A 14,789-nucleotide genomic window follows, 5' to 3' on the forward strand; every position below is an offset into this window, starting at 1 on the left:
CGTCTCATGACGGTTCTGATTACCCGATTCACCATGCACTCATTCATTGCACTCATTCACCGTCTCATGACGGTTCTGATTACTCAATTCACCATGCACTCATTCACTGCACTCATTCACTGTCTCATGACGGTTCTGATTACTCAATTCACCAAGCACTCATTCACTGCACTCATTCACCGTCTCATGACGGTTCTCATTACTCAATTCACCATGCACTCATTCACTGTCTCATGACGGTTCTGATTACTCAATTCACCAAGCACTCATTCACTGCACTCATTCACTGTCTCATGACGGTTCTGATTACTCAATTCACCAAGCACTCATTCACTGCACTCATTCACTGTCTCATGACGGTTCTGATTACTCAATTCACCAAGCACTCATTCATTACACTCATTCACTGTCTCATGACGGTTCTGATTACTCAATTCACCATGCACTCATTCATTACACTCATTCACCGTCTCATGACGGTTCTGATTACTCAATTCACCATGCACTCATTCACTGCACTCATTCACTGTCTCATGACGGTTCTGATTACTCAATTCACCATGCACTCATTCACTGTCTCATGTCGGTTCTGATTACTCAATTCACCATGCACTCATTCACTGCACTCATTCACTGTCTCATGACGGTTCTGATTACTCAATTCACCATGCACTCATTCACTGCACTCATTCACTGTCTCATGACGGTTCTGATTACTCAATTCACCAAGCACTCATTCATTACACTCATTCACTGTCTCATGACGGTTCTGATTACTCAATTCACCATGCACTCATTCATTACACTCATTCACCGTCTCATGACGGTTCTGATTACTCAATTCACCATGCACTCATTCACTGCACTCATTCACTGTCTCATGACGGTTCTGATTACTCAATTCACCATGCACTCATTCACTGTCTCATGACGGTTCTGATTACTCAATTCACCATGCACTCATTCACTGCACTCATTCACTGTCTCATGACGGTTCTGATTACTCAATTCGCCATGCACTCATTCACTGTCTCAGGATGGTTCTGATTACTCAATTCACCATGCACTCATTCACTGCACTCATTCACTGTCTCATGACGGTTCTGATTACTCAATTCACCATGCACTCATTCATTACACTCATTCACCGTCTCATGACGGTTCTGATTACTCAATTCACCATGCACTCATTCACTGTCTCATGACGGTTCTGATTACTCAATTCACCATGCACTCATTCATTACACTCATTCACTGTCTCATGACGGTTCTGATTACTCAATTCACCATGCACTCATTCACTGTCTCAGGATGGTTCTGATTACTCAATTCACCATGCACTCATTCACTGTCTCAGGATGGTTCTGATTACTCAATTCACCATGCACTCATTCACTGCACTCATTCACTGTCTCATGACGGTTCTGATTACTCAATTCACCATGCACTCATTCATTACACTCATTCACCGTCTCATGACGGTTCTGATTACTCAATTCACCATGCACTCATTCACTGCACTCATTCACCGTCTCATGACGGTTCTGATTACTCAATTCACCATGCACTCATTCACTGCACTCATTCACTGTCTCATGACGGTTCTGATTACTCAATTCACCAAGCACTCATTCACTGTCTCATGACGGTTCTGATTACTCAATTCACCATGCACTCATTCATTACACTCATTCACCGTCTCATGACGGTTCTGATTACTCAATTCACCAAGCACTCATTCATTACACTCATTCACTGTCTCATGACGGTTCTGATTACTCAATTCACCATGCACTCATTCATTACACTCATTCACCGTCTCATGACGGTTCTGATTACTCAATTCACCATGCACTCATTCACTGCACTCATTCACTGTCTCATGACGGTTCTGATAACTCAATTCACTATGCACTCATTCATTACACTCACTCACTGTCTCATGACGGTTCTGATTACTCAATTCACCATGCACTCATTCATTACACTCATTCACTGTCTCATGACGGTTCTGATTACTCAATTCACCATGCACTCATTCACTGTCTCATGACGGTTCTGATTACTCAATTCACCATGCACTCATTCATTACACTCATTCACTGTCTCATGACGGTTCTGATTACTCAATTCACCATGCACTCATTCACTGCACTCATTCACTGTCTCATGACGGTTCTGATTACTCAATTCACCATGCACTCATTCACTGTCTCATGACGGTTCTGATTACTCAATTCACCATGCACTCATTCACTGCACTCATTCACTGTCTCATGACGGTTCTGATTACTCAATTCACCATGCACTCATTCACTGCACTCATTCACTGTCTCATGACGGTTCTGATAACTCAATTCACTATGCACTCATTCATTACACTCATTCACTGTCTCATGACGGTTCTGATTACTCAATTCACCATGCACTCATTCATTACACTCATTCACTGTCTCATGACGGTTCTGATTACTCAATTCACCATGCACTCATTCACTGTCTCATGACGGTTCTGATTACTCAATTCACCATGCACTCATTCACTGTCTCATGACGGTTCTGATTACTCAATTCACCATGCACTCATTCATTACACTCATTCACTGTCTCATGACGGTTCTGATTACTCAATTCACCATGCACTCATTCACTGTCTCATGACGGTTCTGATTACTCAATTCACCATGCACTCATTCACTGCACTCATTCACTGTCTCATGACGGTTCTGATTACTCAATTCACCATGCACTCATTCATTGCACTCATTCACTGTCTCATGACGGTTCTGATTACTCAATTCACCATGCACTCATTCACTGCACTCATTCACTGTCTCATGACGGTTCTGATTACTCAATTCACCATGCACTCATTCATTACACTCATTCACTGTCTCATGACGGTTCTGATTACTCAATTCACCATGCACTCATTCACTGCACTCATTCACTGTCTCATGACGGTTCTGATTACTCAATTCACCATGCACTCATTCATTACACTCACTCACTGTCTCATGACGGTTCTGATTACTCAATTCACCATGCACTCATTCACTGTCTCATGACGGTTCTGATTACTCAATTCACCATGCACTCATTCATTGCACTCATTCACCGTCTCATGACGGTTCTGATTACTCAATTCACCATGCACTCATTCACTGCACTCATTCACTGTCTCATGACGGTTCTGATTACTCAATTCACCATGCCTCATTCACCGTCTCATGACGGTTCTGATTACTCGATTCACCATGCACTCATTCATTGCACTCATTCACCGTCTCATGACGGTTCTGATTACTCGATTCACCATGCACTCATTCATTGCACTCATTCACCGTCTCATGACGGTTCTGATTACTCAATTCACCATGCACTCATTCATTGCACTCATTCACCGTCTCATGACGGTTCTGATTACTCAATTCACCATGCACTCATTCACTGCACTCATTCACTGTCTCATGACGGTTCTGATTACTCGATTCACCATGCACTCATTCATTGCACTCATTCACTGTCTCATGACGGTTCTGATTACTCGATTCACCATGCACTCATTCACTGCACTCATTCACCGTCTCATGACGGTTCTGATTACTCAATTCACCATGCACTCATTCACCGTCTCATGACGGTTCTGATTACTCAATTCACCATGTACTCATTCATTGCACTCATTCACCGTCTCATGACGGTTCTGATTACTCGATTCACCATGCACTCATTCACCGTCTCATGACGGTTCTGATTACTCGATTCACCATGCACTCATTCATTACACTCATTCACCGTCTCATGACGGTTCTGATTACTCAATTCACCATGCACTCATTCATTACACTCATTCACCGTCTCATGACGGTTCTGATTACTCAATTCACCATGCACTCATTCACCGTCTCATGACGGTTCTGATTACTCGATTCACCATGCACTCATTCACTGCACTCATTCACTGTCTCATGACGGTTCTGATTACTCAATTCACCATGCACTCATTCATTACACTCATTCACTGTCTCATGACGGTTCTGATTACTCAATTCACCATGCACTCATTCACTGTCTCATGACGGTTCTGATTACTCAATTCACCATGCACTCATTCACTGCACTCATTCACTGTCTCATGACGGTTCTGATTACTCAATTCACCATGCACTCATTCATTGCACTCATTCACTGTCTCATGACGGTTCTGATTACTCAATTCACCATGCACTCATTCACTGCACTCATTCACTGTCTCATGACGGTTCTGATTACTCAATTCACCATGCACTCATTCATTACACTCATTCACTGTCTCATGACGGTTCTGATTACTCAATTCACCATGCACTCATTCACTGCACTCATTCACTGTCTCATGACGGTTCTGATTACTCAATTCACCATGCACTCATTCATTACACTCACTCACTGTCTCATGACGGTTCTGATTACTCAATTCACCATGCACTCATTCACTGTCTCATGACGGTTCTGATTACTCAATTCACCATGCACTCATTCATTGCACTCATTCACCGTCTCATGACGGTTCTGATTACTCAATTCACCATGCACTCATTCACTGCACTCATTCACTGTCTCATGACGGTTCTGATTACTCAATTCACCATGCCTCATTCACCGTCTCATGACGGTTCTGATTACTCGATTCACCATGCACTCATTCATTGCACTCATTCACCGTCTCATGACGGTTCTGATTACTCGATTCACCATGCACTCATTCATTGCACTCATTCACCGTCTCATGACGGTTCTGATTACTCAATTCACCATGCACTCATTCATTGCACTCATTCACCGTCTCATGACGGTTCTGATTACTCAATTCACCATGCACTCATTCACTGCACTCATTCACTGTCTCATGACGGTTCTGATTACTCGATTCACCATGCACTCATTCACTGTCTCATGACGGTTCTGATTACTCGATTCACCATGCACTCATTCACTGCACTCATTCACCGTCTCATGACGGTTCTGATTACTCAATTCACCATGCACTCATTCACCGTCTCATGACGGTTCTGATTACTCAATTCACCATGTACTCATTCATTGCACTCATTCACCGTCTCATGACGGTTCTGATTACTCGATTCACCATGCACTCATTCACCGTCTCATGACGGTTCTGATTACTCGATTCACCATGCACTCATTCATTACACTCATTCACCGTCTCATGACGGTTCTGATTACTCAATTCACCATGCACTCATTCATTACACTCATTCACCGTCTCATGACGGTTCTGATTACTCAATTCACCATGCACTCATTCACCGTCTCATGACGGTTCTGATTACTCGATTCACCATGCACTCATTCACTGCACTCATTCACTGTCTCATGACGGTTCTGATTACTCAATTCACCATGCACTCATTCACCGTCTCATGACGGTTCTGATTACTCGATTCACCATGCACTCATTCATTGCACTCATTCACCGTCTCATGACGGTTCTGATTACTCGATTCACCATGCACTCATTCATTGCACTCATTCACCGTCTCATGACGGTTCTGATTACTCAATTCACCATGCACTCATTCACCGTCTCATGACGGTTCTGATTACTCAATTCACCATGCACTCATTCACTGCACTCATTCACCGTCTCATGACGGTTCTGATTACTCAATTCACCATGCACTCATTCACTGCACTCATTCACCGTCTCATGACGGTTCTGATTACTCGATTCACCATGCACTCATTCACCGTCTCATGACGGTTCTGATTACTCGATTCACCATGCACTCATTCACCGTCTCATGACGGTTCTGATTACTCGATTCACCATGCACTCATTCATTGCACTCATTCACCGTCTCATGACGGTTCTGATTACTCGATTCACCATGCACTCATTCATTGCACTCATTCACCGTCTCATGACGGTTCTGATTACTCAATTCACCATGCACTCATTCACCGTCTCATGACGGTTCTGATTACTCGATTCACCATGCACTCATTCACTGCACTCATTCACTGTCTCATGACGGTTCTGATTACTCAATTCACCATGCACTCATTCACCGTCTCATGACGGTTCTGATTACTCGATTCACCATGCACTCATTCACTGCACTCATTCACTGTCTCATGACGGTTCTGATTACTCAATTCACCATGCACTCATTCACCGTCTCATGACGGTTCTGATTACTCGATTCACCATGCACTCATTCATTGCACTCATTCACCGTCTCATGACGGTTCTGATTACTCGATTCACCATGCACTCATTCATTGCACTCATTCACCGTCTCATGACGGTTCTGATTACTCAATTCACCATGCACTCATTCACCGTCTCATGACGGTTCTGATTACTCAATTCACCATGCACTCATTCACTGCACTCATTCACCGTCTCATGACGGTTCTGATTACTCAATTCACCATGCACTCATTCACTGCACTCATTCACCGTCTCATGACGGTTCTGATTACTCGATTCACCATGCACTCATTCACCGTCTCATGACGGTTCTGATTACTCGATTCACCATGCACTCATTCACCGTCTCATGACGGTTCTGATTACTCGATTCACCATGCACTCATTCATTGCACTCATTCACCGTCTCATGACGGTTCTGATTACTCGATTCACCATGCACTCATTCATTGCACTCATTCACCGTCTCATGACGGTTCTGATTACTCAATTCACCATGCACTCATTCACCGTCTCATGACGGTTCTGATTACTCAATTCACCATGCACTCATTCACTGCACTCATTCACCGTCTCATGACGGTTCTGATTACTCGATTCACCATGCACTCATTCATTGCACTCATTCACCGTCTCATGACGGTTCTGATTACTCAATTCACCATGCACTCATTCACCGTCTCATGACGGTTCTGATTACTCAATTCACCATGCACTCATTCACTGCACTCATTCACCGTCTCATGACGGTTGTGCTGTTTGAAAATGTAAATCAAATATCGAATCCGAAGGGTTCAAAGTCAATGTCAAAGTGAGTTTCCTTTAACAATGTTCTACAAAATGTACATGTGCAAAAGCAAATGAGAGTAATCTGCTTTGTGATGAACAATGAAATACAAACTTAATGGGAAACGCATGACAATGTCCAACTTAATGGGAGCCGAGTTAGACCGTCCACCGAGGCCACGTCGCACGCACCGAGCTGGTCTGCAGCGGAGGATTCCAAAGCTGAGGCACCGAGGGAGATGGGCAGAAGAGAGATGGAGCGGAAGAGGGTGCAGGATGATTGAAAGAGGATGGGGAGGGAGGGGATTGTGAAGAGAAAAAACAAAATGGATGAAATGAAATTATAAACTGTGGAAGTAACAAATGTGAAAAGAATAAAAGAGCATGATTTAAAAAAAAAAACGTTCATGCGCAAAACAAGTTGGTCGATTCGGAAACAAATGTCAACAATACAATGTAGTATCATGTGAGCATAAGGGAACCGTTAACTCACGTACAGGGACATCTGGTGCGTTCTCTCCGAGCGGTACACGCACACACTCAGGTGCACCTGATCTTTTCCACACGCGAACCGATCTTGAGGTACCGCTCGATTGAGTGGGTAGCTTAGTTTGGGTTTACGTTTCACTATCCATGCGGATGAGGCGTCCGACTCGAAACACGTGCGGACAAACGGACACGCGTGTTCAATTTGAGTAATCCTGTGTGACACTGCACCGTTTTGGGACGAGACCAATCATTCTGCCATTACTCTGTAATTTCGAACAATCTCGAGATGCTTCTGGTGACGATATAAACGACGTCTCCCTTTATGCTCCAACGCTGATCGATATTCTATTCTAAAGTATGGCACCAAGATAGGTACCAGGTGCCCAGACTGCAGCTGAGGGACGTTCTTACCTTCCAATTAAATACAACTACTACAACCACATTATCCATACCCTCAATGTTGACTTGGATACCAGCTTGACCCTCGCCGACACCATTGTCGACATGGCACTGGTACGTCCCTGCTAGCTCGGGAGTAAGAGGTGCCAAGAGATCAAGGGTTGCATTGTGAAGTCGAACTCCTGCCGGCAAGGTGTCGTTCATCCTGAATGTGGGTGAATGAACAGAAACCAAATAAGATATGTTGACAAGTCCATAAAATTATTAACATTCAGATATTACAATACTGTCGGACCCCACATTTCCCAGGGGATACGTTCTTGGAAAATGCAGTGAATGTCAAATCTGTGAATGTGGGGGCAGTGTTTCAATTGGAAAATGGGGGAGGGGTGGGTAGGGGGGGTTGGGTAGGTTCCCAACAGTTCCTGATTCGCAGAAAATCCCACGAATGTCGAGGAAAATCCCACAAATCTTGGGGCATTATTTCAATGGAGAAAAAGGGGGATATACGTTCCTGGAAAATGCAGTGAATGTCAAATCCGTGAATGTGAGGGCATTCTTTGAATGGGGAAAGGAGGATATACGTTCCTGGAAAATGCAGTGAATGTCAAATCCGTGAATGTGGGGGCATTCTTTGAATGGGGAAAGGAGGATAGGTTCTTGGAAAATGCAGCGAATGTCAAATCCGTGAATGTGAGGGCATTATTTGAATGGAGAAAAAGGGGGATATAGGTTCCTGGAAAATGCAGTGAATGTCAAATCCGTGAATGTGGGGGAATTCTTTGAATGGGGAAAGGAGGATATACGTTCCTGGAAAATGCAGTGAATGTCAAATCCATGAATGTGAGGGCATTCTTTGAATGGGGAAAGGAGGATATACGTTCCTGGAAAATGCAGTGAATGTCAAATCCGTGAATGTGAGGGCATTATTTGAATGGGGGAAAGGAGGATAGGTTCCTGGAAAATGCAGCGAATGTCAAATCCGTGAATGTGAGGGCATTCTTTGAATGGGGAAACGAGGATCGGTTCTTGGAAAATGCAGCGAATGTCAAATCCGTGAATGTGAGGGCATTATTTGAATGGGGAAAGGAGGATCGGTTCTTGGAAAATGCAGCGAATGTCAAATACGTGAATGTGAGGGCATTCTTTGAATGGGGAAAGGAGGATAGGTTCCTAGAAAATGCAGCGAATGTCAAATCTGTGAATGTGGGGGCATTCTTTGAATGGGGAAAGGAGGATCGGTTCTTGGAAAATGCAGCGAATGTCAAATCCGTGAATGTGAGGGCATTATTTGAATGGGGGAAAGGAGGATAGGTTCCTGGAAAATGCAGCGAATGTCAAATCCGTGAATGTGAGGGCATTCTTTGAATGGGGAAACGAGGATAGGTTCTTGGAAAATGCAGCGAATGTCAAATCCGTGAATGTGAGGGCATTATTTGAATGGGGAAAGGAGGATCGGTTCTTGGAAAATGCAGCGAATGTCAAATCCGTGAATGTGAGGGCATTCTTTGAATGGGGAAAGGAGGATAGGTTCCTAGAAAATGCAGCGAATGTCAAATCCGTGAATGTGGGGGCATTCTTTGAATGGGGAAAGGAGGATCGGTTCTTGGAAAATGCAGCGAATGTCAAATCCGTGAATGTGAGGGCATTCTTTGAATGGGGAAAGGAGGATAGGTTCTTGGAAAATGCAGCGAATGTCAAATCCGTGAATGTGAGGGCATTATTTGAATGGGGGAAAGGAGGATAGGTTCCTGGAAAATGCAGCGAATATCAAATCCGTGAATGTGAGGGCATTCTTTGAATGGGGAAAGGAGGATCGGTTCTTGGAAAATGCAGCGAATGTCAAATCCGTAAATGTGAGGGCATTATTTGAATGGGGAAAGGAGGATAGGTTCTTGGAAAATGCAGCGAATGTCAAATCCATAAATGTGAGGGCATTCTTTGAATGGGGAAAGGAGGATAGGTTCCTGGAAAATGCAGCGAATGTCAAATCCGTGAATGTGAGGGCATTCTTTGAATGGGGAAAGGAGGATAGGTTCCTGGAAAATGCAGCGAATGTCAAATCCGTGAATGTGAGGGCATTATTTGAATGGGGAAAGGAGGATAGGTTCCTGGAAAATGCAGCGAATGTCAAATCCGTGAATGTGAGGGCATTCTTTGAATGGGGAAAGGAGGATATACGTTCCTGGAAAATGCAGTGAATGTCAAATCCGTGAATGTGGGGGCATTCTTTGAATGGGGAAAGGAGGATATACGTTCCTGGAAAATGCAGTGAATGTCAAATCCGTGAATGTGGGGGCATTCTTTGAATGGGGAAAGGAGGATAGGTTCTTGGAAAATGCAGCGAATGTCAAATCCGTGAATGTGAGGACATTATTTGAATGGAGAAAAAGGGGGATATACGTTCCTGGAAAATGCAGTGAATGTCAAATCCATGAATGTGAGGGCATTCTTTGAATGGGGAAAGGAGGATATACGTTCCTGGAAAATGCAGTGAATGTCAAATCCGTGAATGTGGGGGCATTCTTTGAATGGGGAAAGGAGGATAGGTTCTTGGAAAATGCAGCGAATGTCAAATCCGTGAATGTGAGGGCATTATTTGAATGGGGGAAAGGAGGATAGGTTCCTGGAAAATGCAGCGAATGTCAAATCCGTGAATGTGAGGGCATTCTTTGAATGGGGAAACGAGGATAGGTTCTTGGAAAATGCAGCGAATGTCAAATCCGTGAATGTGAGGGCATTATTTGAATGGGGAAAGGAGGATCGGTTCTTGGAAAATGCAGCGAATGTCAAATCCGTGAATGTGAGGGCATTCTTTGAATGGGGAAAGGAGGATAGGTTCCTAGAAAATGCAGCGAATGTCAAATCCGTGAATGTGGGGGCATTCTTTGAATGGGGAAAGGAGGATCGGTTCTTGGAAAATGCAGCGAATGTCAAATCCGTGAATGTGAGGGCATTCTTTGAATGGGGAAAGGAGGATAGGTTCTTGGAAAATGCAGCGAATGTCAAATCCGTGAATGTGAGGGCATTATTTGAATGGGGGAAAGGAGGATAGGTTCCTGGAAAATGCAGCGAATATCAAATCCGTGAATGTGAGGGCATTCTTTGAATGGGGAAAGGAGGATAGGTTCTTGGAAAATGCAGCGAATGTCAAATCCGTAAATGTGAGGGCATTATTTGAATGGGGATAGGAGGATAGGTTCTTGGAAAATGCAGCGAATGTCAAATCCGTAAATGTGAGGGCATTCTGTGAATGGGGAAAGGAGGATAGGTTCCTGGAAAATGCAGCGAATGTCAAATCCGTGAATGTGAGGGCATTCTTTGAATGGGGAAAGGAGGATAGGTTCCTGGAAAATGCAGCGAATGTCAAATCCGTGAATGTGAGGGCATTCTTTGAATGGGGAAAGGAGGATAGGTTCTTGGAAAATGCAGCGAATGTCAAATCCGTGAATGTGAGGGCATTATTTGAATGGGGAAAGGAGGATAGGTTCCTGGAAAATGCAGTGAATGTCAAATCCGTGAATGTGGGGGCATTCTTTGAATGGGGAAAGGAGGATAGGTTCTTGGAAAATGCAGCGAATGTGAAATCCGTGAATGTGGGGGCATTCTTTACATGGGGAAAGGAGGATATACGTTCCTGGAAAATGCAGCGAATGTCAAATCCATGAATGTGGGGGCATTCTTTGAATGGGGAAAGGAGGATCGGTTCTTGGGAAATGCAGCGAAGTTCTGGCCAGGTTTACCAAATGTATTGCGGTGACATGATGATGCCTGGACCATATCTAGGGGCTTCTTTCTTCATTTTGCTCTCAAACAGCTGGTCAAGCCGCATCCCGTGAAGACATACACGCTAATAAGAGATGTGCATAAATCGTTGCTCAAGCAATGGAAGACCAAGTTCGTTCAAATCTACTCTCCTAACCGTTTGTTTACGAACGGTATGGAAATGAACTCTTCCAGAGATCTTGTGCAGATTAGATACAAATATGATGGTGACATCTCAATCAGGACTGCGTACCTGGATGATGGAAGAGGGATCAGCATCAACTGCGTGTCTCACTTGCAGGGCTAGTCTCGTGTCCGCTTATTCGTGATCCTAACGAAGTTCAGGAATGATATCAACTTTTTCTTTGCTCAGCCTGACAATTTTCTCCATGAGATACATAGACCGAGTAATCAGAAAGTCTGCCAACATCATCACTCCCAATGCTGAACAGAAGTTCAATCAATGACACTTTGTTTGCACCATCATTTAGGAAATTGAGCCACTGCTGTGGAATCCTCTGTTCTTTGCTGAATATCTTCATTCTTTGTGAGGTGGATCCGCTATATTTCTGTCATTCACAACCTTTGATACTCGTGTTCGGATACCAGTCGAATACGACGTCGACTCCGTCGCTCTCATGTCACCTGGCTAAAGTGAGCAGCTCAGCATTTGTTGCTGGTAGCCACTGAGAGATTGTGTGAATCATATCCGTGCCCTCAATAATGAATGCTGTGTACTTCAACAACATAAGAATCACACTTTGATTCGAGATGGTGCGGCAGCATGCTTTTGTCTGTCTCCACATGTGCTATTCTGATTGTTACACATTTACAATTAAAATGAACTTGTATATAGGGTGTTGTGAAATTAGCATCGCTTATTTATTTATTATTTTATGGATATCGCCCCAGACAAGGCAAACAGCCACTCTAGGTAAGGGGCTGGCATAATAGTATATTTTTGGAATAGCTCTTGACACATTATAAATTAAATAAATAGCACTGCAAAGTGGGCGTAACCCCTCAGCCCATACATGGTGAAAGGAAGCCGTGGCGGCCATATTGAAAATCGCAGCGCGCCAATTTTCGAAAGGCACCTTCCTCTACTCAACCCCAACACACACTGCAAAAATGAACTTAATCGGACAAGCCGTTCTGCTCGAAATTGATGGAAACCAATTTCAAGATGGCTGCCGTGGCGGCCATATTGAAAAAAGCAAGGCACGCCCATTTTCGAAAGGAACCTTCCTCTACTCAACCCCTACACACACTGCAAACATGGATTTAATCGGACAGGCCGTTCTTGAAATTGACGGAAACCAATTTCAAGATGGCTGCCGTGGCGGCCATATTGAAAATTGCAGGGCGCCCATTTTCGAAAGGAACCTTCCTCGACTCAACCCCAACACACACTGCAAACATGGATTTAATCAGACAAGCCGTTCTCCTTGAAATTGACAGAAACCAAAAGTTGACGGACGCCCGGACACCCACCCGCCTGCCCGGACGACATCCCTGACGGCAATACCCTTTAGCTTAGCCCATTGGGCTGAGGGGTGAAAACGAGATATGTGTGTGTGTTAGTGTGTGTGTGTGTGTGTGTACGTGTGTGTGTGTGTGTGTGTGTGTGTGTGTGTGTGTGTGTGTGTGTTAGTGTGTGTGTTAGTGTGTGTGTTAGTGTGTGTGTGTGTGTTAGTGTGTGTGTGTGTGTGTTAGTGTATATGTGTGTGTATATGTGTGTGTGTGTATGTGTGTGTGTGTGCGTGCGTGTGTTCGTGTATCTATGTGTGTGTGTGTGTGTGTATGTGCATGTGTTCATGTATGTGTGTGTGTGTGTGTGTGTGTGTGTGTGTGTGTTAGTGTGTGTGTGTTAGTGTGTGTGTGTTAGTGTGTGTGTGTGTTAGTGTGTGTGTGTTAGTGTATGTGTGTTAGTGTTTGTGTTCGTGTGTGTGTGTTTGTGTTTGAGTGTGTGTGTTCGAGTGTGTGTGTTTGAGTGTGTGTGTTCGAGTGTGTGTGTTTGTGTGTGTGTGTTAGTGTGTGTGTTACGTGCTCCTCCCCGACCCCCTGGTCACGGTGTACCTCCGAGCCCCGAGAGGAGTCATGGCAGAAAAATGTGTTATTCTGTGTGTCAAAGATCAATGGTGAAGCCACACCAATTGTTACCAACAAACAAATATTGTATTAAGATCACACAAGAATAACAGTACAACAATAATATGAATCAAAAGTACAATCAATATCCTATGATGGTACCATCAGTTTTGTAATATATAACTCACTGTGCTCCAAGTGAGTGAAACAGTAACATCCCCAATGTCTCTAATCCCCGGCTTCAAGCCAAAGTCGATCCGCTCCAGCAATCGACAGATCAATGTCCAATCGAGACCAGAATGCCGTTGGGTTGGCAGTTACAGTCCTGCGGCCAAAGCTGTGCAAAGGCGCCCTCCAGGCGACTGGGAAATCACACCCTCGGGTATGGATGTTCCACGGCTCACAGTCGGCGAACCTCCGATTTACCTTCAAAATCTGTGTTGCACACACACACCAGACACGTCTGAATGCGGTGAAATCGGCTGACGTGGAGCAAAGAAAAACCTTGCGCGACGTGCAAAGGCTGAAGCGAAGCAAAGAACCCTTGCTCGACGCACAAAGCGCGAGAGTCAAAATGGCCGACGGCCCGTTCTCGAGACGTAACGGCCCGACAATGATTCTCTCCTGAATCGATCGCAAAACCTGACACGCAGGTTAATCTGTCACAGCGATAACCACTCTGTCGCAGGAATCCCTTTCCTGGGAAACCCAAAGTTCACTCGTGACTCTTGCTCGTCAACGTTTGCTCAGACCTCAAAGCAACTATGCTTCTTGTCCGACTCCACTCGCTCCGCCTTCTTTTCCCTCTTCTTCCTCTTCATCGTCCGGTTCCCGATCTGGTTTCCGGTTTCTTTTAACTCTAACTTTTTCACCTTTTGAAAACAGTTCATAAACCATAAACCTTTTGAAAACAATAATAGTACATGGAATCAAAAATATTTACAGTGGATGAAAACCACCACAACGGAAGTGATGAATCCGTAACACTGTGTGTGTGTGTGTGTGTGTGTGTGTGTGTGTGTGTGTGTTCGTGTGTGTG

The 14,789-nt window shown here is 44.3% G+C and overlaps 1 protein-coding gene across 1 annotated transcript in view; it reads right to left on the bottom strand.

Moving 5' to 3' along the window:
- The window catches only part of LOC137429523 (nectin 1b), a 187,546-nt gene that overhangs the window by 74,121 nt on the left and 98,636 nt on the right, over positions 1 to 14,789 (bottom strand). The window contains exons 7-8 of the mRNA XM_078779520.1: positions 7,948 to 8,099; positions 7,199 to 7,228 (exon numbers count right to left, since the gene is read on the bottom strand). Of these exons, the coding sequence (XP_078635646.1) occupies positions 7,199 to 7,228; positions 7,948 to 8,099 (182 nt within the window). The remainder of the gene's footprint in view (positions 1 to 7,198; positions 7,229 to 7,947; positions 8,100 to 14,789) is intronic.

This window comes from Myxine glutinosa, chromosome 6 (assembly GCF_964187855.1).
Source record: "Myxine glutinosa chromosome 6, kmMyxGlut1.1, whole genome shotgun sequence".
Taxonomy (NCBI): Eukaryota; Metazoa; Chordata; class Myxini; order Myxiniformes; family Myxinidae; genus Myxine; species Myxine glutinosa.